The sequence below is a fragment of the Cucurbita maxima genome, unplaced genomic scaffold (assembly GCF_002738345.1).
Source record: "Cucurbita maxima cultivar Rimu unplaced genomic scaffold, Cmax_1.0 Cma_Scf00015, whole genome shotgun sequence".
Lineage (NCBI taxonomy): Eukaryota > Viridiplantae > Streptophyta > Magnoliopsida > Cucurbitales > Cucurbitaceae > Cucurbita > Cucurbita maxima.
Window position 1 is genome coordinate 2,570,792 of NW_019272031.1, and position 22,785 is coordinate 2,593,576.

The following is a 22,785-nucleotide window of genomic DNA, read 5'->3' on the forward strand; positions in this document are numbered from 1 at the left end:
GTCCCATTTCTTCAATGCGAGCTGTCCATTTCTACCCTCAGCTCAGCCTGTGGGTCGAATCTTATTTCAGTTCAATATATATATATATATAGATATATACATATATATATATATATATATATATATAGATAGATATATACATATATATAGATAGATATATACATATATATATATATATATATATATTTTGAAATTTAATATTTATTTTAGACACGACCCACGATCAAGATTTTGCTAAAAACAATATTTTTACGAGCTAGTAAAAAAAGAATGTGAAGAGAGTAAGATGGGAGTGGGGGACGGTCCTACGCACACGCAACACATTGAGTTGAAAATCGTCATAGTCTAGAGTTTTTACGTGTAATCCAGCCTCCAAAATCTAACTCAAGCTAACCTCTGGGGCGGACCACAACCGAAAGGAGATCGTGGATCAAATTAAAATTATCTATTAAAAATATTCTTTGAAATTATTAAATTTTTCTAAAAACGGAGAATTTTTCTAAAACTCGAAAATTTCTAAACTGTGATAAAAAAATTTTATGTAATTTTGATTACCCTAATTTTTTATGTAAAATAAATTTATAAAAATACACAAGGCTCGAGTCTCGGAGAGAAGAAGAGGGGATTGGGTCAAACCCTAAATCGACCTTCTCGGCCTCGACAATTAGCCAAGACTAAGATTAGGGTTGGACTCGTAAGGGGAAATGCAACTTGTAGTGTCTCAATTCGATTCAGTTTGGTTCACTAACCTAATTTGCTATATCTTCCTTAGGTAGCTCCCTCTTCTCGATACTTTAAACCCTAACTATAATCAAAATTCTCCTAAGCTAATTCCAACGTCGAGTATAACGAGCACCAAACTGATGTGTAGTTTCTTTATCTTTTGTAGCTCGTATTCTTCCTTCATTAAAAAAAAAAAAATCACTATTATATATGATGGCGATCATCATTTGCAAAGAACACGAGAATAACACATTCTGAGCCTCGTTCCCAACAGTTAGAGGAAGAGATTGTATCGCTCAAGAAAAGAACGAGAAGAATGGATCAAAACATAGTCGAGATCATGGAGATGTTAGACAATCAAGGTCCCTCGACAAAAGTTCAAGACAGAAAATTTGATTTGAGATCCGAAGAAAGAAAAATTTGAACAATGGAGAATACAAGAGGAACTAAAGCTCATATCCAAAAAAAACTAAAAGAAAAGTCGATCCATTGTCGCTATTCATCTAAAAATCCTGAGAGTAGCGACATGATCAGATCAGATTTGAGAAGCCTAATCATGAAAAAAAAACAAAAATTATAGAAACTCGAGCTAGAAATGGTTGAGACCGTGGTCATTTGTTACCCTTACGAGGTAAAAAGTTCATACTCGGATGAAGATTTTTCGGGTCGAGGCCATGGTCATGTCTCACGGGTAAAATTTAAAATCTTAGAGATTTTTTTTTTTCTTTTTCAAATGGGATATATATATATATACACATATATACACACATATATGTATACATACATACATATATATACATTCATATATACATACATACATATATATATACATGAAAGGGGAAGGCGCCAGGGAGACAAGGAACGGTAGTTTATGCTAATCCAAAATCAAGGCGAGTAAATTCTATGCTAAATACAGTGATGGATTATGAATCGACGACAATGGATGACGACGAGCCACTTCTTGGGAAGATAAAAGCCAAAAGCGAAGCAGCTCCTCTTTCGAAAGAGACGTACGGAACTTGTTTGCAGCGACGAATCGAGCAAGACAATCACCAACTTCACTGATGAAGATTAAGTTCCTGCTCGCTCAGTTTCTTTGAACAATCAATCCAACAATTTTCACTTGAATTCTTACAGTTAAATCATGGAGAAGAATCGGAGGGGAGAAAGAGGAGCGATGGCGTTTTCGTCCTCGGTGGATAGCAATATGAGGGCTCGTCCGAGTAACACCACTAGCACCGGCAACAGAGCTGCGGCACTTGTGCAATACAATGCCGATGCTGGAATTATGAGCAAGTTTGAGCAATCGGATGCCTCTGGTGAGTCTTTTAATTATTCGAGGTCAGTTATTGAAGCTAATGAATCTGTTCCCGAAGAACAAATTGCTGCTTATCTGTCTAGGATTCAGAGGGGTGGGCTGGTTCAATCGTTTGGTTGTTTGCTTGCGATTGATGAGTCTAGTTTTAAGATTATTAGCTATAGTGAGAACTGTTTTGAAATTTTGGGGTTACATGATGAATTTGAGTCGGCACAGGGGAAGGGATTGATTGAGGTTGATATGAGAGCTCTGTTTACGCCTTCCTCCGGTGCTTCTTTGGCTAAAGCAGCTTCGTCCAGGGAGATTTCGTTGTTGAATCCGGTTTGGGTCTATTCTAGGACTACTCAGAAACCATTTTATGCTATATTGCATAGGATTGATGTGGGGATTGTGATTGATTTAGAGCCTACACGATCACTTGATCCTGCATTGTCGCTTGCTGGCACGGTTCAGTCGCAGAAACTAGCGGTTCGGGCGATTTCTAGGCTGCAGGCTCTACCTGGTGGTGATATAGGTGTTCTATGTGACACGGTTGTGGAAGATGTGCAGAAGCTTACAGGGTATGATAGAGTGATGGTGTATAAGTTCCATGATGATGAACATGGTGAAGTAGTGTCAGAAATCAGAAGGTCTGACTTAGAGCCATATCTCGGTTTGCATTATCCTGCCATTGATATACCTCAAGCTGCTCGGTTTCTGTTCAAGCAAAACCGCATCAGGATGATTTGTGATTGCCACGCAAAGCCTGTGCAGGTCATTCAAAGCGATGAGCTAAAGCAGCCTCTTTGCTTGGTTAATTCAACACTTCGATCACCCCATAGCTGTCATTTGCAGTACATGTCGAATATGGGCTCCTTAGCCTCGTTAGCGATGGCTGTAGTCATGAATGGTGATGACTCGCCAACACGGTTATGGGGCTTGGTAGTGTGCCACCATACTTCTCCGCGATATGTCCCTTTCCCACTTCGTTATGCTTGTGAGCTTCTCATCCAGGCATTTGGGCTGCAGCTTTACATGAAGCTTCAATTGTCGTTACAATTAACAGAGAAAAAGGTTCTCAAGACACAAACGTTTCTCTGTGACATGCTTCTTCGAGGCTCCCCATGTGCATTGCTGATGCAGTCTCCTAGTATAATGGATCTTGTGAAGTGTGATGGTGCAGCATTGTACTATAATGGGGCATGTTGTTTACTTGGTATAACTCCAACTGAAGCACAAGTCAAAGATCTTGTAGAGTGGGTACTTAATAACCATGGGGATTCTACGGGACTGAGCACAGATAGTTTGGCTGATGCTGGCTACCCCGAAGCTGCTTCTCTAGGTGATGCAGTGTGTGGCATGGCAGCTGCAAGAATTGGTTCCAAGGATTTCTTATTCTGGTTCAGGTCTCAGGCAGCAAAGGAAATCCAATGGGGAGGAGCCAAGCATCATCCGGATATCAAGGACGATGGTGGAAAACTGCACCCAAGATCATCATTTAAAGCGTTTCTTGAAGTTGCAAAGAGTAGAAGTTTGCCTTGGGAAGTTCAAGAAATAAATGCCATTCACTCGTTGCAGCTTATTATGAGGGAGTCTTTTTCTAACACTAGGGACAGTGATTCAAAGGTAGAAGCTTCTGCCCAGCCGAGTGATACTGTAGTCCAGGATATCAACGAACTCAGTTCAGCAGCTTGCGAAATGGTGAGGTTGATTGAAACAGCAACTGTTCCAATTTTTGGGGTTGATTCAACTGGTGTGATCAATGGATGGAATGCTAAAATTTCTGAACTCGTAGGATTACAAACTAGTGAAGCTTTGGGTAGATCTCTGGTTAATGAAATTGTTCATGAAGATTCACGTGGAACTGTTGGAGATTTACTTTCCCATGCTCTTCAAGGTATGTGTAGATATCGAAGCATTTAATATTTTAGCTGCTTAAGTCCAGAGGCATGGCAATAGAAAATTGAATATAGACTTAAAAGTGTCACGGCCCAAGCCTATCGCTAGCAAATATTGCCCTCTTTAGGCTTCCCCTCAAGGTTTTTAAACCGTGTTTACTAGGGAGAGGTTTCCACACCCTTATAAAGAATGTTTCGTTATCTTCTCCAACCGATGTGGGATCTCACAATCCACTACCCTTCGGGGACCAATGTCCTCGCTGGCACTCTGTTCCCTTTTCCAATTGAGTGAAACCCCCCAATCCATCCCCTTTGGAGCCCAGCGTCCTTGCTGGTACATCGCCTCGTGTCCACTCCCTTTGGGGTTTAGCCTCCTCGCTAGCACATTGCCTGGTGTCTAGCTCTGATACCATTTGTAACGGCCCAAGCCCACCTCTAGCAAATATTGCCTTCTTTGGGCTTTTCCTTTCGGGCTTTCTCTCAAGGTTTTTAAAATGCGTCTACGAGGGAGAGGTTTCCACACCCTTATACAGAATGTTTCGTTCTCCCCAACTGATGTGGGATCTCACATAAAGTTCGATAGAAAAAGTTCTCACCATGATTTCTACCAATAATCTTCATAGGGGTGAGTCAGCCGTCTAGTTTATGAAGCTAACTATTGATTCGATCACCAGCTGTAATAGCATAGCAATAAACCTCTACCTTTTCCTTTTCCCCCTTTATCTTGTTATGTGATTGTCCTTATGTTTTTCAGGTAAGGAAGACAACAATGTGGAGTTAAAACTTAGAAGTTTTCAATCTGATAAAGAAAATTCTACCATTTATATTGTCGTTAATGCTTGCACAAGTAGGGATTACACAAACAAAATTGTCGGGGTTTGCTTTGTCGGGAAAGATGTTACGTCCGAGAAAGGTGCGATGGATAAATTTATACGTCTGCAGGGAGATTATAAGGCTATTATTGAAAGTTTGAGTCCATTGATCCCACCGATATTTGTTTCAGACGTGAACGGTTACTGCTGTGAATGGACTGCAGCCATGGAAAAGCTTTCTGGTTGGAGAAAAGATGAAGTTATAGGGAAAATGCTAGCTGGGGAGATCTTTGGAAATTTTTGTAGGTTGAAAGGTCTAGATACGCTCACTAGTTTTATGATCCTTTTATATCAAGGTATTGACGGTCAAGAAACCGAGAAGTTTCCGTTAGGATTTTTCAATAAGGATGGGAACTATGAGGAGGTTCTTTTAACATCAAACAAAAGAACTGATGCAGAAGGTAACATCATTGGTTGTATCTGCTTCCTGCAAATTGTTCAGCCCAACTTGCATGGGGTCTCTGAAGGACTTGGAGTGGGCGACAGAGAGGGAAATTTGCAGCTTAAGGAGTTGACTTACATAAAGCAGGAGATGAAAAATCCTTTAAATGGCATTAGATTTACTCATGAACTTCTTGTAAATTCAGGCATTACAGAAAATCAGAAGCTCTTTCTTGATACCAGTGGCGCATGCGAGAGACAAATCATGACGATCATAGAGGATATGGACTTCAGAAGTTTAGAAGGAGGGTAAGTAACATCGAAAACGTCCACTATATCTTCAGATTCATATCTTTTTCTCTACTGCTGGTGATTTTACGGTTTTTTTTGGTTTATCAACTGTGCCATAAACTTCTGAATTTGCAAGTTGTTTAACTATCACTTTATTAAACCCAATGTGCCTGCATAAAGAAATGAAGCATCCACCGAAGTAAGTGTCGAGGGACGATTGGAGAAGAGAAAAGTTAAAACTTGAGGGCTAAGTGAACATTTAGGGCGTGTATGAATAAGTATAACCACTGGAACACATTGTTTAGGGAAAATAATGCATTGTTAGCCTCGTTAATATGATCTTATTTATCGAAAAAAGTAGCATTTAATATTGTGCAACAGTTGTTTTAATCGACTTCAAGACAAGGTAAATGAACACATCTGTTTATGTCGCTAGGCCGTTCCTAGCTAGAGCAACAAGCAAATTTCTTCATTCCAGCTGAGGATTAGAGTATATTTTCCTCTCATATTGTTTTCATCAGTTGGAGAGGAGAACGAAACATTCCTTATGAGGGTGTAGAAATCTCTTCCTGGTAAACGCGTTTTAAAACTTTGAGAGGAAGCCCAAAGAGGACAATATCTGCTAGCGGTTGGCTTAGACTGTTATAGATGGTATCAGAGCTAGACACCAGGCAGTATGCCAGCGAGGACGCTGAGCCTCGAAGGGGGGTAAATTGTGAGATCCCATATCAATTAGAGAGAGGAACGAGTGACAACGAAGATGCTAGGCCCAAAGGGAGTAGCTTGTGAGATCCCACATTGGTTGGAGAGGGGAACGAAGCATTCTTTATAAGAGTGTGGAAACCTCTCCCTAGTAGACACGTTTTAAAAACCTTGAGGGAAAGTTTGAAAGTGAAAACCCAAAGAGAACAATATCTATTAGCAGTGGGCTTAGGCCGTTACAAATATAATTCTTCCCCAGATATCCCACAGTTTCTTCTCCTCTAGAAAACATGAAAAGTAACCGATACCTTAGCTTTTATTGAACCCGAATTGTCATATAGTCATGCCTTTATGTCTTCTATTGTCTGCTAAATTTTGTTCTACCTCTGATATTTCGCCTCATTTAACAGCCAAGTAGAGATAAACAGAGAAGAATTTCTCCTTGGGAGTGTGCTGGACGCCATTATCTGTCAAATCATGACTGTTGTCAGAGAGAAGAACATACAACTTTTTCATGAGATTCCAGAAGAAATCAAAGTGTTAAATCTTTGTGGCGATCATATTAAGCTTCAGTTGGTTTTGTCAGATTTCTTGTTTAATGTCGTGCAGTACGCGCCTGTTCCGGATGGTTGGGTTGAAATCAAAATTTCAGCTGGTTTGAAGCTTATACAAGATGGAAATGAACATATTCACTTGCAGATCAGGTACTCACTTTTACTTTCACTACCTTAGCAGTTTAGTCTCTAAACTTAGTATTCTTTGATTTAGTCTGTACACCGAAAAAACTTGTTACTGCTAAGGTCAAACTGAGTTTTGCACTGTAGCCACATGAATCTATAATGTGAGATCCCACATCGGTTGGAGAGGGGAATGAAGTATTCCTTATAAGGGTGTGGAAACCTCTCCCTAGCAGACGAGTTTTAAAATCGTGAGGCTGACGACGATATGTAACGAGCCAAAGCGGACAATATCTATTAGTGGTGATTTTGGACCGTTATAAATGGTATTAGAGCCAAACATCGAGCGGTGTGCCAACGAGGACGCTAGGACCCAAGGGGGATGGATTGTGAGACCCTACATTGGTTGGAGAGAGGGTGAAAACCTCTCCCTAGCAGACGCGTTTTAAAACCGTGAGGTTGATAACGATACGTAACGAGCTAAAGTGGACAAATCTGTTAGTGGTCGGCTTTGGCTATTACAAATGGTATCAGAGCCAGACACTGGACGGTGTGCTAGCGAGGACGTTGGGCCCCCAATGGGGGGTGGATTGTGAGATCCCATATCGATTAGAGAGGAGAATGAAACATTCATTATAAGGGTGTGGAAAACTCTCCCTAGCATATGCGTTTTAAAACCATGAGGCTGACAGTGATTAGTAACGGGCCAAAGTGGACAATATCTGTTAGCACTGAGCTTGGGCTGTTACAGATGGTATCATAGTCAGACACTGAGTAGTGTGCTAGCAAGGATGTCGGGTCCCCAATGAGGGTGGTTGTGAAATCTCACATCGGGTGGTGAGAAGAATGAAGCATGCCTTGTAAGGGTGTGGAAACTTCTCCCTAACAGACGTGTTTTAAAACCTTGAGACTAATGGTGATACGTAATAGGCCAATACAGACAAATATCTATTAGCGGTGTGCTTAGGCTGTTACATACCAACTCGTTATTTATTTTCTACATGACTTTTGATTTCTAGTAGTCACTAAACCGTAGGATTAATTCTACCATACAAAGATTAGAGACAAATCATGGTAAACTCTAAGCTTTTAAGTCTAATCCCATTATTTCAATGAAACTTCAATTGAAAAACACAAAACATTCAGCCTAGGTTTTCCATGTATGTTCTCTGTTTGATCATATGATGATTGAATTGTTTGTACTGCTCACTTCTTTAACCCATCTTGCTACAACGAACTATTGGGACAATTATTTGTTTTGGTTTTCTTGTATGTAGAATGTCTCATCCAGGTCAAGGTCTGCCTCCTGAACTAATCCAAGATATGGTTGGAGGAGGCCAGCAATGGACTTCAAAGCAAGGCCTTGCTCTAAACCTGTCACGTAGACTTCTCAATAAGTTGAGTGGTAACATACGCTACGTTAGAGAGCAAACTAAATGCTACTTCCTCATCGATCTCGAGCTCAAATTAAGGCACTCGAGAGGGTCGATGGAAGCTACTACAAGCCAAGGGACATGAGCTTCTATTTTCAGGTGGATGCACGCTTCTACAACTCATATCAGGAACATTGTTATGGAAGATGCACAGATTCCAAGTCTGGACAACGCCGAGCCCCAACACATAACATGTCACCGGATACGTGAAAGCATATAATGAGTCCATTTTTCGGTTGCTCGCCCGTTGCAATGCCGAGGGTCCCTTGATAATGTTCATGGTCGAATTCGACGTGAAATTGTATGTAAGGTTTGTAAATGACAAGTCTGGATGTTATAGGTTGTGTAGCTCAGTCTGTATTTGAGGTTGCCGCTGCTGGTGCATGTTTCATCAATTATGAAATAGGGTTTTGTTTTTGTCTGTTTTGGACATGAATACCATACATTGTAATATTTTAGCTCTGTGATTATTGTGACACAAAAAGGACCGAACCAATGTCGGTCTGAGTAACCAAGATAGTTACGTTTCTAAAAATTCATACATAATTTCGGGATCAAAATAAAATAAGTTTGTAAGTTTGGAGTTTAAAAGCTCGAGAAAATAAGTTTGGAAGTTCAGAGATGAAAGTTTAGAGTTCGAACGTTTGAAAAAATATTTACTTTTCATCTCCTACTAGCATATGTACTTTTTTTTTTCTTGAAGAATGCTCGAAATGTTGATGTTGGTATTTTTTGGTGCTGAAGATTTTCTTTTGAAGTCTTGGTTTATTGTTAGCTATTTTTCAACTATTAGGGTGTGAAAATTTTTCCGTTTTGAAAACCTTGAGGGGAGAAGCCCAAAGAGGACTATATGTGCTAACAGTAGGCTTGAGCTGTTATAAATGGTATTGAGCTAAACACCAGGCGGTGTACTAGCGAGGACATTGAGCCTCGAACGGGATGGACATTAGACGGTGTGTCAGCAAGGACGCTAGGTCCCAAAAGGGTGTATTGTGAGATCCCCACATTGATTAGAGAGATGAATGAAACATTTTTTATAAGAATATCAAGCCAGACATTGGACAGTGTATTAGCAAGGACGTTGAGCCTTGAAGGGGATGGACACCAGACGTGTGCTGACGAGGACATTGGGTCCCAAAATGGTGTATTGTGAGATCCCCACATTGATTGGAGAGAGGAACGAAATATTCTTTATAAGGGGCTAGAAATATCTCCGAGCAAACGAAGGGAATGGACACCAGACGGTGTGCCAACGAGGACGCTAGGTCCCGAAATGGTGTATTGTGTATTGTGAGACGAGGACATTGGGTCCCAAAATGATGTATTGTGAGATCCCCACATTGATTGGAGAGAGGAACGAAATATTCTTTATAAGGGGCTAGAAATATCTCCGAGCAAACGAAGGGGATGGACACCAGACGGTGTGCCAACGAGGACGCTAGGTCCCGAAATGGTGTATTGTGTATTGTGAGATTCCAAATTTGATTGGAGAGAGGAACGAAACATTCTTTATAAGGGGTTAGAAATATCTCCCTTACAAATGAAGGGGATGGACACCCGACGTTGTGACAACGAGGACACTGATGGTGAGATTTCACATTGATGGAAGAGAGGAATGCTATACTTGTTAAGAAAATTAAGTGGAATCTATTTACTAATGTAATGGGCCTATATCAGAGCCCATGGGCTTGAGATACAAAATCTAGTTGCCAAACATGGCCCAAGCTCTTCAAACCAGAAGAAACAAACCCTAATCGAACGCGCATTCTCTATATATACCTTTCAGACCCTTGGAGCTTATCATATAAGCTGGACGGCCTAGGGAAACCCTAGTTCTGTAAGTTCTTCTCTTTGATCCGCCGCTAGGGTTTATTGGCTTACTCTCTCGTATTTCAAATTTGTTTCACTGTCTTTGTGTTGAGATTTCGTTGTGTTGCCGCTAACTTTCTCAATCGTTTTGGTTAATTCTCCTTTCACCTAGCGTGCCCACAATTTGTTGTTTTTTTTTTATTCGTTTAGGATTGATTTAAAGTTTTCTAGGATGTGATACCTTTGAGATGATTAATAATCGTACTTGTTATGAAATCTGTGAATATAAGTGAAAATGGCGGTTCCTTTGCTGACGAAGAAAATCGTGAAGAAGAGGACCACCAAGTTTAAGAGGCCACAGAGTGATCGTAAGATCTCCGTTAAGGTATCTTAGTTTGCTATTGGTATTTTCATTTAATTTCTGTTTATATGTTATTATGCTCTGTATGGAAGATGATGAGATGTATTGTCGCCCCAGTCTGACTTGTACCAATGGGTGCAAGATGGTGATTGACGCAGTATCTGATTCTTGTTATTGTTAATTTCTCATTTGCTTTGATTTAAATTTAGAAGATATGATAGTTAGGTTGTGTTTTTGCATTTTTCACATATTTGATTAAGCTTAACAACGTTAGAAGGATGTGATGATTTAATTCACCCCAGACCCGACTAGTGTCCTCGTATACATTATGGTGATTCACAGATAGACTATCTGATGCTTACTATGACATAGCTTTTAAATCAGCTTTGAAGTCGAATATGGAATTTGTTGTGTTTTGTTTTTTGAAACCATTAGTAATTTGCTTATGTCCTGTCTCACCGTTTATTAGCGGAAGATGGTGATGTTTTGGAACTGTTTTTTGTTATCGTAGTACAGTATGAAATCATGTTTTATCTGGCCACGGGCATCTCGTGTTTTCTTTTTAGTTTGTAAGCATATTTTTTCTCGAGTATACAACACGGCGTGATGATGATAACCCATCATTTCTGTAATTGAATGATGAATATTTTCATGCACTACCATCTGATCTATGTTGTATATTAAATTCGATGTTAGTTTTACGCCATTTTTTTCTAATATTCGTTTGTTATCTCTTTACATTTTGATTTTCTGCTGCAATCCATGATGCAAACTACCCAAATTACTGATTTTCTGTGATTATTTACACCTATCACCATCTTTCGGCTGAGGTTGCAGTTAAAAAGTATTTTTGAAGTTAAAATAATTATCATCATTTCTGTAATTGTGGCTTTTCCACCTGACATACTAGTTTATTGCACTTTAAATTTTAACTTTTATTTGCATGTTAACTCTTTACTCAATAGTGTCTTGCTGCAATCTGTGATGCAAACAATCCCAAGTTACTGATTTTCTGTGATTAATAACAGTTATCACCATCTTTCGGCTGAGGTTGCATTAAAAACTATACTTTCATAGTTCTAGAGTCATTTACAGTTTTCTTTTGCTATAAACTGAAATTGCCCGTGGTATCTAATGTCCGGTCTCTATTTAATAGCTGGACATTTCGTTTTTTAGGGCATATAATAACTATATACAGGTCTTGCGACACGGTTAGCTTAAAAACTTATAAGCTCTCTGTTACTAAAACCCTGCATACAGATATATTATTTATTTTTAATCTCCATTAATCTTCGTTAGACAATATCTTCTGGCTTTTGTTCACTTATTTATAATTTTATCTGACAGGAAAACTGGAGAAGGCCAAAGGGTATTGATTCCAGAGTAAGGAGAAAGTTCAAGGGATGTACTCTCATGCCAAACATTGGCTACGGGACTGACAAAAAGACCCGACACTACCTCCCTAATGGGTTCAAGAAGTTCGTTGTTCACAATGTCAAGGAGCTTGAAGTTCTGATGATGCACAACAGGTTTGTGACGACCTCTCTCATACATCATTAGCAATTATAAAGGAATGATTAATGCATTGTCTTATCCGTTTGTATTGTTACTGCAGGACTTACTGTGCCGAAATCGCCCATGACGTTTCCACAAGGAAGAGGAAAGAGATTGTTGAGAGGGCAGCTCAGCTAGATGTGGTAGTTACCAACAAGCTTGCTAGGTTGCGCAGCCAAGAGGATGAATGAACCATTTAGATCCACTTTTCATCATGTTTTGTAGTGAGATTTCGTTAATATATACAATTTTTGTTGGATTTATGAGATTTTGACATTAATGAGTTATGAATTCACAACCATCTCTTTGACAATACATTTTAAGGACTTCCAAGTCATGGCGTTTATCTTCATGAGCTTTTTGGTTCTCCGTTTCATTTTGTTTTTTTACCGGACGTTTCCTTTGGCATCATTTCTTCTGTTTTGTGTCCTAATCTATTGAACATTTTAGTGTGCATGTCAATGGTGCCCATTGCGCCATGTACTACTCCGATTATGCTAATGTATAACAAGATAAAAGTGGGTGGGTCGACATTGTTAGCCCTTTAGTCGTTATTGATATTAACAAGATTATAAAGAATGTCAATGGTGCCCATTGTGCCATCTTCAACGTACATGGAGGGTTCATTCTTCGATAGTATTCAAATTTTGATGCATATTTAAGATGTTTTGATCGTAAAATATGACTTGATTTTTTATAAACATGCCCAAACAAGTAGCGAAGGCTAAGACATCCCGAGTCATGGTATGGCATCACGAAGCATCCGTTAGACTTGAGTTTTTGGTTAGACTTGTCATTGTAATGCCTTCCAATAAGCTCCTTTTGAATGTTTTAAAGTTGTTTTGATCCAACGAAGGGTCCAAACACGAAAATTTCGAATCAATGTTTTAAAGTTTGTAGGCCGTGTTGTTGAGTACCAAGATAACGAGACTTTGAAGATCCTTAGCCTAGTGTAGAGGCAAGGTTAACTAAAGTTATAATCGGGTGAAAATACATGTACATGCATCATTAATGATGCATAATGCCCGAAACAAAGCTTAGTTTCCACCTACTAGCGCAACGAAAAAGTGAAATAGAATTTGAGTTCCCTCAAAACTAACCATCACACATTGCAGTAAGGCGCATCGGCAAACATAACTTGTTTGAAGAAAAAGAAATTCGCATACACCAAAAGGATGGCCGAAGGGGGCTTATGCCACTAAGCTATATAGCCTTTCGCTCACTTGTAATGGTGTTTAGCATATATAAATCTTTGAAAGTTAAGGGAATTTCAGCCCTCAGCCCTATTACCCCTAACGTTAGTACTTTTCTTAGACCTCGAAAGTTTGACCACGATGAACTCGAATAAATGAACGTAGTCTATCTCTTCAAAAGACGAACTTCATCCCACACATATACATTTCTCACCTTTCTTTGAGTAAAATACTTCTTAAAAAATTTGACAACAATGAACTCGAATAAATGATTGTAGTATATCACTTCAAAAGACGAACTTCCTCCCACACATTCACATTTCTTGGTTTTAGAACTTTTCTCGAACATTCTTCAATCAAATTCCAGATTCGAAACTAAATTTTTAGTCTGGATATGAATATTGCCTTTCAGTTATAAAGGTAAGCACAGCCATTTTATCCCCTAAGGCAAAGAATATCACTTTCTTAGCTTGTGCAGCAGCAGAATGTACCATTTCAAAAGAGAAGACTTACAAATGTTGGCAAAGAAAGTATTCCCATATCCTTCTTTTGCCTTGAACATGAAGCATTATCCTAACACTTTACAACTCCAAAGACCCCTTTGAACACAGCAGCCTTTGCAAGTAAAGAACTTGAGCCTTCCTTTTCACCCCCATTTATAAACCCATCTCTGCCTCCTTACTTCCACATTACATTACAAGTTTTGGGTCTTTTTGTTCTGTTCTTCCTCTTTCACTCAGCTTTTTCTTTCTGATTTCACTGCTCAAATGGCTAATTCACAGATGAAGTACATTGCCACTCTGCTTCTGTTGCTTAACTTCTGCATGTATGTTATTATTTTGGGCATTGGAGGGTGGGCCATGAACAGAGCAATTGATCATGGCTTCATCATTGGTACTATCCAAGTTCTTGATTAATCTCCTTTGCTTGTTTTATCTAGTTCCATATTTTGAATGTCTCCAACGGATTATCGAGATGAAAACTTCGGTACTATGATCATATCACGGATGGAAATTGAAAAGTGATATGAACTTTGACACTATGTGTGAGATCCCACATCGGTTGGGGAGGAGAACGAAACATTCTTTATAAGGGTGTGGAAACCTCTTCCTAACAAACGCGTTTTAGAAACCTTGAGGGGAAGTCCGAAAGGGAAAGCCCAAAGAAGACAATATCTGCTAGCGGTGGGCTTGGGCTGTTATAAATGTTATCAAAGCTTGGTGTCGAGCGATGTGCCAGCGAGGATTCTGGCTCCCAAGGGGGGTGGATTGTGAGATCCCATATAGGTTGGAAAGAGAAATGAAGCATTCCTTATAAGGGTGTGAAAACTTCTGCCTAACAGACACGTTTTAAAAACTTTGAAGGGAAATCCGAAAGGGAAAGCCCAAAGAGGACAATATCTGCTAGTGGTGGGCTCAAGCTGTTACACTATATCCATGTCATGTTGTCATTTTTTGTTTTTGGTTCATTTTGAACATGTTTCTATGTTGCAGCTTGCTGATGGGTGAGAATTTTGCAGGTCCTGGGCTTAAACTTCCAGCACATTTTTCACCAATTTACTTCCCCATAGGGAATGCAGCCACTGGTTTCTTTGTGATATTTGCTTTATTGGCTGCTGTGTTTGGAGCTGCCTCAGCAATCTCAGGACTTAACCATATTCGGTCATGGAGTGCTGAAAGCTTCGGTGCTGCATCCTCTGCTGCTGTTTTTGCATGGACTCTCACTCTCCTTGCCATGGGGTATGCATTCCCATCTAATTCTTTAAGAGGTTTATCTAAAAGATCCGCAATATACCTAGGAAGACGTTTCAAATACTACACATGGGTTACTGGGTATGTCAGTTTAATATTAGCCCATTTGATATCTCCGTATCCGAGAATCAACAAACCGGACTCAGCATTGTTCACAAAATTTTGAATCTTCTTTTTTATCTCCGATTACCCGATAATTTCCACAAGCACAAGTCCTGCTTTTAAAAGGCCCGAAAATTCTTTCACAAAATAATCCATCTTTTTCAGGTTTTAAGTTTTACTAAAAAGTTCGCATCGTTCTCGTAACGGTCCATGTATTAAAATTTAGTCTTTTTTAGTTCAACATGTGAGAGGATAGGATTCAAACTAATGACTTCATGTTCGAGAATGTGTCTTAGTATGTTAAGTTAACGATGACCCATTTTAGAATCTCGACAAAGTTTTTCATACGTGTTTTCTTTTTTTTTTTTTTTTTTTTTTTTTTTTTGTTATAACATGAAAAGGAAAATAAAAAAGGAGGAGCATAACTTGCTTTGAAAGTTTTGACTGGACTCTGAGGCTTTGTTATTTATGCAGCTTTGCTTGGAAAGAGATTCAACTGGATCTCAGAAACTCAAGACTGGTGAGGAAAATAAAGATTTCTTTTCCCAGCTGCAATTTATCATCACAAATCTAATCTAAAACAGTTCCAATTCAAACTATATTGATACGACAAGATTTTGTTTGTGTTTTAATTTTTTGCAGGTAACAATGGAAGCCTTCTTCATGATTCTCTCAGCTACACAGCTTGTTTACATTATGGCCATCCATGGGGCTGTGACCACAAGATGAGAGCTGAATGCTTTAACATTTGTTTGATTCATTGCCCATTTTCAATTGTCTTTGGTGTTGTTTTCTTTTGTTGTAATTAACCATCTCTGCAAAACCTTGCAAACATGCAAGGAGCTTAGTTTAGAAGATTATTCTTATTGTGGTTTGTTGTGGTGATTTTATTTGTATAAATGTTGACAATAAACTTGGTTTGATGTTTGATTTAAAAGCTTCAGTCTCCCTCTCACACACTTTTTGTTTGTAGGATGGATAAAGAACACAAGAAACCGATCAAAGGTTATGATAATCTAACAACATTTTCGGTGAAAATAGATTCTACCATCAAATGCCAACCTGAATATCGCTCTACTGGTTAAGACATAGCCTAAAACTAAAGGTTTAAGGATTCAGATTTCATCCACCTAAAATGAAAGGTGTAATGTGGATATTCTCAAGGAGAATACAAAGCAGAATCAATTATTATCGCTTAAGTTTGGTAATGTAACAGCCCAAGTCCACCGCTAGCAAATATTGTCTTTTTTGGACTTTTTCTTTTGGGCTTCCCCTCAAGATTTTTAAAACGCATCTGCTAGGTAGAGGTTTCCACACCCTTATAAGAATGTTTCGTTCTCCTTCCCAACCAATGTGGGATCTCACAAGTAATCTTTATCAGAATCTTCAGACCAATATATCTGTAGCCATATCTTCATCCTTGCTTATTGAAACACACGTCTGAGTACCAATTGTGTTGACTAAGACAAACAAGAACCATAGTTGTGAGATTCCACATCGGATAGAAACTTCTCCCTAGCAGATGCATTTTAAAAACCTTGAGGGGAAGCTTAAAAGGAAAAACCCAAAGAGGACAATATCGACTAGTGGTGTGCTTAGGCCTTTACAATAGCTATAGCTAATCTATTCCTTTCTTTTCAGTTTGAGGATAGGATACGATCTAAAAGGCAACAAGTTTGATAGGCCTTTAAGTACAAAATGTACTTGAAATGGAAAGGAAGGATGATGGCAGAGTTGCAGCAGGTGGGATGGAGATGGAAATGACCGTTACATGATTTACGGGGCCTAAAATTTAGTTGGTACGGATTCGGTATAGTGAGGATAGTTAGGAAGGATAAGTAGGAGGGGCCAAGATGGAGGGGATTGAAGTGTGGAGAGTTGAGGGAATCTTTTGGACTACCAGTTGTCGAGAAGCTAAAATATTACAGTTTTCCTTATTTACAATGAGAATATCCATTGAAGACCAAACACATTCATCACAAAGCCAGCAGATCATGATAGCTCATGGAGCTTGAAAATAAACAACTATAATGCTGAGATAAAGCATCAGTGTAGTGGTGGATGCCAACTGACAGACAAAACAAATGCGAGTTTTTTTAACTCGTCTATATACGCATCCTTCATACTGAAAGTAAAGTAAACTGAACTAGTTTACATGATCATACAAGTAATATAGAGAAAATATAGTAAGCTAAGCGGCCTGGTAATGATGAAATTGCCATTGACATAGATCTTAGCTTAGGAAGTCGAGCATCACATCACAACTATAAATGTTTAGAGATATACCAGAAGTTTCAAACTTATCAAAAGGCTTGCTTCTTAGATGAATTTCATCAGTGCACTGGAACTCTCCCTGGCTGTCTGCTTCTATATTAAAGGTTTAAAATAATGTCAGTTTCAGCTTACAGTATCAAAAAATTAAATATTGGCACAACAATATAAAAAGCTTATAAAGTGACATTAAATGAGTAAACAAAACGATTCTATATTACAGAAAGAGAGCATCCCCGATGGGAAATGTAACTGATAAAGCACCAAACATTGACAATCAATGCTGTCAATCAAGACCATTTGACTGTGAAATCGGCTACAGCGATTTCTCCACAAATCTTTCAACGATCATTTGATCCTGCTGCTAATTGAAATTGGTTTATTTTCTTAATTTAAACACGTTCCTTTGTATATGTAAGTGTATTATTGTTTGGACAGATATCTATGAAATTTCTCTTCATCTCTGAAGTTCTTTGGTAACCAACCCAACCCCAGTGCCACTTGGGAAAATGTTATGATACAGTGATATGCCTTAAAGAAATCTATCAGGTAGTTGGTTTAAAAGACTAGACAAGATAATAACGGGCAACTATGAATAGAAAATGATGAAAATAAAATGGTCGGCCATTCAAGCTTTCTGTCAGCCTCAAAATGATATTGACATATTAAGGCCACAACACCGTAAGATGCAGAAAGATTCAAAAGCAAACAAACATGTCGAGAGATAAATTATCGATGAACTTTGCATAGGAACAAAACTTCGTTTCATATAAAGGGGAATAAAGAATCTCTTGGCCCCTAAAGACAGAGCAATTAGCCAAAAAGCTATCTAGTTGGTACTCATGAGAAGCTATTAAAATTACAAAAATTCCTATCAAAATAACTCTAAAGAGAAGGAATGAAACTCAGCCACATGAACTCAGAAACATCTGTAATGAAACAGTAACATTAATGCAAGCATTGGTAAATAAATGCTGGCAGTTTCGACACATCACATGCAGTTGTTACATTACAGATAAGTAATTCTTCAAAAGAACAAACCTGAATTCATCAATTGATGCCTTTCAGCAAATCAAACAATCCACAACAACTGAATATAGAAGTCCTTTGGGCCATTATTGGTGCTGAAGCCAAGGTCTACACAAATGACGAAGCATAGTTACATACATTTTATTCGGACTCGACACAAAGCACAACTGATAAAATAACTTAGCCATACCTTGTTTTTAGAGCACAATGGAATCTCAGAATCCTTAGTAACAGCATCGTCTTTACTAGCTCCAAATGCAGGAGAATCTGATGGAAAACGTGTCTTGCCTTCCAGATATCTGGACCCTTGTTTCATCATACTTGAAGACATCTGATCATTCTCCATTGTTACAGCTAAAACTTTGTCCTTATTTTCTTTTGGTACTGAATTAAGATTAGTAAATGATGAAACTCGAGTTCCAGCGCATTGGTTGGACAACAAAGTATTTGCATCTTCCTTCAACCCAGATGTCACAGTATCAGAAACCACTAGATTCTCACCAGCTTCAACTTTTGTGTAGCAAATTTTCTCTGTAGATACAGGAACCTTAGATTTAACTGAATCAGCAACCAGAGTTTCAACCAATGAGTTGATGCACTCCCCAACTGATGCAGATTCATTTATCCCAATGGTTTTGGACGAAGATTTACGTGGTATATCATCGCGAAGATTTTCTGTATAAGATGAAGCATAGGCTTCAGTTTTCTTATCATCAATATTACACTCCTCAGCTGAACTGCTACTTGAGTTCTTATCATCCCATTCATCAAATTTCTTCCCAGCTTCAATGTACTCGCTGCTGATGCATTGACGAGCATTATTCTCCGCTGAAGTAAATTCCTTCTCAACTTCAATAGCACCATTGCCATCAAATCCCAACTCATGGATAGTTCCTTTGTTTCCTTTAATTCCTTCTACGTCCAAAGATTTGTCTTCATCCACAGCAGACAAAACAGGTGATGCATTCGAATCATTCTTCACCAATTTCTCATTGTTCCCATCAACCTGATCGTAACACTTGTAATGATCATAAGTAGCATTGACCTCCAAACTCTCGGAGCTTCTCCCATTCTGACCTTTACAATCTTCGTCTCCTGCTAAAGTTTTTTTCAATTAAAAGCTACAATCTTAATAATACAGAAACCGATGTAAATCCATCCCCCCCAAGCACAAAAAGCCAATGTCTAGAATAGATATCTAACGGGCCAATTTGACAAAAACCAGATGAATCATCAATAAGGTTACAGATTTTGGTTCAAGTAGAAAGTAAGTACATATGAGTTTTAAGGGATAGAAAAAACTTCATTTGACCAAATCACAAGCATCAAAGGAAAAACGCAATTCACATCATCCGTTTTTCACGGATGAAGAGCAACTCGATCGCAATGGATCAACCAAAGAAATACAAGATGAACAAATCAAGAAACAAACATGAATCCAAACTAGATAAATCAACGAACAAGAACAAAAAAAAAAAAAAAAATGCAGATGAAAGACAATTATAAACACTTGATCGAAGTAAGGTAGATAACTGTAGATAGATTCCAAAGGATCATTTTAAAAAAAGAGGAAACAGTCCTAAACAACAACAATTATAGATAGTTGTCGAACAATTACTCGATGAATTGATTTTCGCTTCCTGTTCCTTCTTTTTCCTGGCTGCTTTTCGCTTCTTCACACCCGACGGCATAATTGGCCTCTACTCAAGACTGAATCCTTTACGTAACCCGCCTGTGGGCTCTATGCAACAAAAATTCTCGCTCCGTGTCTCTGCAGTTATGGAGAGAATCCTGTGGAAGTAGGGTAAGAGAGGGGAAACGGGAGGAAGAAGGAAGAGGAATTTCAATGGGGGATTCGTCAAAACTCCATTAGTGGAAAGAAAGTGTGTTTATAAAGCGAAAAAATGAGGTTGGTTTGGTCTGGTTGGTTCCATTCCTTCTTCCTCTTCGCGGCTTTGTGTTTCAAATTAAATAAATAAGACAAAATCGCTATTTATACTCACGCGCTTCCACGCGAATTCCTCAACTTAAATTACCATTTTAGCCTTATCGCTCTTTTATTATTTAACAGATTCGTTAATTTTAAAATGTTGAAAATGTGTAATTTTAAAAATTCATTTTTTTATATTTTTTTAAAAATTTATTTTTATTAAGATTTATATTAAATTGTTAATTTATATCATTTTCGTGTTTAAATTAAATTTTGTAAATATCATATTTTAATCGGTGAATTTCCAATAATAAATAATTGGAAAGTTTACAATTGGTAAAATTTTAATTTATTTCCTATAAAGTTTATTTATTTTTAATTTTGGTATATACATTAGTTTGGAAAAATCATATTTAAAACCGACAACTCAATCCACCCTAATTCAACTCTTTATTTTTTAGTTTATCGTTTTATTTTTTAAATTATTTTTTAAAAATTAAATTTATACATAATACATATTACATTAATAATTAAAATTTTATAAAATTCAAATATCAAATATCCATTATAAAAATTAAATATTCTAAATCTCTTAAAAAAGAGTAAGTTGGGTTAGGCTGTAACCCAACCAAAAAAATATCTATCTGCAAACCAAACCTATTTTTCAGAGAAAAAATCTAACCCAACTCAAGAGTTTAATTTGGATTGGTCCAAATTATTGAGTCACATGAAAACTTTTAATTTAGTCACTATAATTCAAAATGAACTCTCTGTTTATTGTATTCACTTAAAATGAGGAGAGCTACACTCTTACAAATAATGTTTTATTCAACACTTGTAAGGAATGTTTCGTTCCCTTTATAACCAATGTGGGCCCAGCATCCTCGCTGGCGCGCGGTGTGCTAGGGAGAGGTTTTCACACCTTCATAAAGAATGTTTCGTTCTCCTCTTCAACCGATGTGAGCTTAAAACGTCTGCTAGGGAGAGTCACTCCCTTATGAGAAATGTTTCGTCCAACTGATGTGGGCCCCCAACGTCCTCGCTAGCACACATCCGATGTATAGTTTTGATAACATTTGCAACAACTCAAACCTACAGTTAATAGATATCGTTCGTTTTGGCCCGTTACATATCGCTGTTAGCCTCACGATTTTAAAACGCGTTTACTTGGGAGAGATTTTCACACACTTATAAGAAACGTTTCGTTTTTCTTTTTAACCGACGTGAGATCTCATCGAAATCATTTTCAAGTACAACCAACTTGTATAAACCACTTGAAAATGTCAAAACTATCGAGATCAATTTCTTAATTAATATCCTAACGAGCATTGTTATAAGTTACAATAATGCACAATTAATTATGTATAATTTTATTTTATGACAAACCTATCCTATGAAAAATTATTACGAGAGGCTCGCACATTTTTTTTTGTTGATAATTTTGCATAATCTTTTTGTCCCTAGCACACGGCACACCAGGGAAGATGCTGGGACCACATTAGTTGGAGAGGGAAATGAAACAAAAGTTATACAGTTGAGTCAAAAGTTCATTTTATCCTTGTAATTGCATTTTTCACAAGTGCCAATGATTTAACTTTTACTATATATGAACGAGTGAATTCACCTCCCAATTGGAAAAAGTTTCTAAAAGTCATTTTCACCCATGTAAATCAAAAGATATTGTCCACTTTGTCTCTTTACGTGTTGTCATCAACTGGTCAGAGATTTTCATACCCTTGTAAGGAATGCTTTATTTCCATTTTTAACTGATATGAAATCTCATAATCCACCCTTCTTGAGGGCTCAAAGTCCTCGCTGACACACTGTCCGTTGTCTAGCTCTAATACCATTTGTAATATCTCAAGCCTATTGCTAGCAAATATTGTCCGCTTTGGTCCGCTGCATATCGTTATCAGCCTCACGATTTATAAAACACATCTATTAAGGAGAGGTTTTTAGACCTTTATAAGGAAGGATTCGTTTTCCTCTCCAACTAATGTGAGATTTTACACCCTCGTGAACGATTTAGATAAAAACATTTGTAACAACTGCAAAGTGACTCGTATAAATAGCGTTAGTAATATAAAACACGTAACCTTATCTATATACTATAAATCCTTTAGATTATAATTTGAATGTCATCATTTTGTATGTCAACTACATGCTATTCAAGATTACCATAATAACCTTAGATTCACACAATATTGAGTAACGCTATACACGATATAAAACAAATTATTTTTTACTAATAAAAAAATATACAATTATGAAAACTACCAGTGTGAGATTCCACGGTTGAAAAGGGAAACAAAACATTTCTTATAAGAGTATGGAAACCTCTTCCTAGGAGATGTGTTTTAAAATCATAGGTTGATGGCAATACGTAACGAGCTGAAACGAACAATATCTAGTGGTAGACTTGGGCTATGACAAATGGATTGTGAGATCCTACATCGATTGGAGATGAGAAGGAAACGTTCCTTATAAGGGTGTGGAAACCTCTCTCTAGGA

General features: G+C 37.9%; 4 protein-coding genes and 3 non-coding genes across 11 annotated transcripts; 6 read left to right on the top strand and 1 right to left on the bottom strand.

Annotated features, from left to right (window-relative positions):
* The first annotated feature begins 1,574 nt into the window (after positions 1-1,574).
* On the top strand, positions 1,575-8,787 carry LOC111490362 (phytochrome E-like). The gene is made up of 4 exons (XM_023138948.1): positions 1,575-3,917; positions 4,673-5,480; positions 6,575-6,868; positions 8,119-8,787. Exons 1-4 carry the CDS (start codon positions 1,868-1,870, stop codon positions 8,357-8,359), a joined length of 3,393 nt encoding a protein of 1,130 aa, XP_022994716.1. The 5' UTR covers positions 1,575-1,867; the 3' UTR covers positions 8,360-8,787.
* A 1,243-nt stretch (positions 8,788-10,030) lies between these two features.
* Positions 10,031-12,342, top strand: LOC111490500 (60S ribosomal protein L32-1-like). 2 transcript variants are annotated; one of them, XM_023139150.1, is made up of 4 exons: positions 10,031-10,111; positions 10,367-10,468; positions 11,792-11,973; positions 12,060-12,342. In XM_023139150.1, the coding sequence occupies exons 2-4, from the start codon at positions 10,379-10,381 to the stop codon at positions 12,187-12,189; spliced, it is 402 nt and encodes a 133-aa protein (XP_022994918.1). In that variant the 5' UTR covers positions 10,031-10,111; positions 10,367-10,378; the 3' UTR covers positions 12,190-12,342. The 2 variants fall into 2 exon arrangements, with proteins under 2 accessions (XP_022994918.1, XP_022994919.1); XM_023139151.1 differs by having other exon boundaries at positions 10,035-10,111; positions 10,374-10,468.
* Positions 10,533-10,612, top strand: LOC111490562. The gene has a single exon (XR_002719597.1). It is a non-coding gene; the product is annotated as a small nucleolar RNA U31b (small nucleolar RNA).
* Positions 11,199-11,280, top strand: LOC111490557. Its single transcript, XR_002719592.1, has one exon. It is a non-coding gene; the product is annotated as a small nucleolar RNA Z196/R39/R59 family (small nucleolar RNA).
* On the top strand, positions 11,418-11,500 carry LOC111490558. The gene has a single exon (XR_002719593.1). It is a non-coding gene; the product is annotated as a small nucleolar RNA Z196/R39/R59 family (small nucleolar RNA).
* A 1,516-nt stretch (positions 12,343-13,858) lies between the features above and the next one.
* Positions 13,859-15,987, top strand: LOC111490495. The gene is made up of 4 exons (XM_023139143.1): positions 13,859-14,085; positions 14,711-14,930; positions 15,519-15,564; positions 15,687-15,987. The coding sequence occupies exons 1-4, from the start codon at positions 13,959-13,961 to the stop codon at positions 15,771-15,773; spliced, it is 480 nt and encodes a 159-aa protein (XP_022994911.1). The 5' UTR covers positions 13,859-13,958; the 3' UTR covers positions 15,774-15,987.
* A 1,049-nt stretch (positions 15,988-17,036) lies between these two features.
* On the bottom strand, positions 17,037-20,289 carry LOC111490440. Of its 4 annotated transcripts, none has more exons than XM_023139064.1 (4): positions 19,963-20,289; positions 18,535-19,439; positions 18,357-18,452; positions 17,037-17,411 (listed from the first exon to the last, which is right to left on the bottom strand). In XM_023139064.1, the coding sequence occupies exons 1-3, from the start codon at positions 20,033-20,035 to the stop codon at positions 18,366-18,368; spliced, it is 1,065 nt and encodes a 354-aa protein (XP_022994832.1). In that variant the 5' UTR covers positions 20,036-20,289; the 3' UTR covers positions 17,037-17,411; positions 18,357-18,365. The 4 variants fall into 4 exon arrangements, with proteins under 4 accessions (XP_022994832.1, XP_022994831.1, XP_022994830.1 ...); XM_023139063.1 differs by having other exon boundaries at positions 17,037-17,405; positions 18,535-19,442; XM_023139062.1 differs by having other exon boundaries at positions 17,037-17,408; positions 18,535-19,442.
* Between the last annotated feature and the right edge of the window lie 2,496 nt (positions 20,290-22,785).

Excerpts from the sequence above, each read along its gene's own strand:
- LOC111490495 (XM_023139143.1), top strand. The coding sequence starts at position 13,959 with ATGGCTAATTCACAGATGAAGTACATTGCCACTCTGCTTCTGTTGCTT. Across the intron at positions 14,931-15,518 it reads CTCACTCTCCTTGCCATGGG|CTTTGCTTGGAAAGAGATTC; the intron begins GTATGCATTCCC and ends TTATTTATGCAG. Across the intron at positions 15,565-15,686 it reads ATCTCAGAAACTCAAGACTG|GTAACAATGGAAGCCTTCTT; the intron begins GTGAGGAAAATA and ends AATTTTTTGCAG.
- LOC111490440 (XM_023139063.1), bottom strand. The coding sequence starts at position 20,035 with ATGCCGTCGGGTGTGAAGAAGCGAAAAGCAGCCAGGAAAAAGAAGGAA. Across the intron at positions 19,443-19,962 it reads AGCGAAAATCAATTCATCGA|CAGGAGACGAAGATTGTAAA; the intron begins GTAATTGTTCGA and ends AAAAAACTTTAG. Across the intron at positions 18,453-18,534 it reads CATTGTGCTCTAAAAACAAG|ACCTTGGCTTCAGCACCAAT; the intron begins GTATGGCTAAGT and ends TCATTTGTGTAG.
- LOC111490362 (XM_023138948.1), top strand. The coding sequence starts at position 1,868 with ATGGAGAAGAATCGGAGGGGAGAAAGAGGAGCGATGGCGTTTTCGTCC. Across the intron at positions 3,918-4,672 it reads ACTTTCCCATGCTCTTCAAG|GTAAGGAAGACAACAATGTG; the intron begins GTATGTGTAGAT and ends TATGTTTTTCAG. Across the intron at positions 5,481-6,574 it reads TTCAGAAGTTTAGAAGGAGG|CCAAGTAGAGATAAACAGAG; the intron begins GTAAGTAACATC and ends CTCATTTAACAG.
- LOC111490500 (XM_023139150.1), top strand. The coding sequence starts at position 10,379 with ATGGCGGTTCCTTTGCTGACGAAGAAAATCGTGAAGAAGAGGACCACC. Across the intron at positions 10,469-11,791 it reads ATCGTAAGATCTCCGTTAAG|GAAAACTGGAGAAGGCCAAA; the intron begins GTATCTTAGTTT and ends TTTATCTGACAG. Across the intron at positions 11,974-12,059 it reads GTTCTGATGATGCACAACAG|GACTTACTGTGCCGAAATCG; the intron begins GTTTGTGACGAC and ends TTGTTACTGCAG.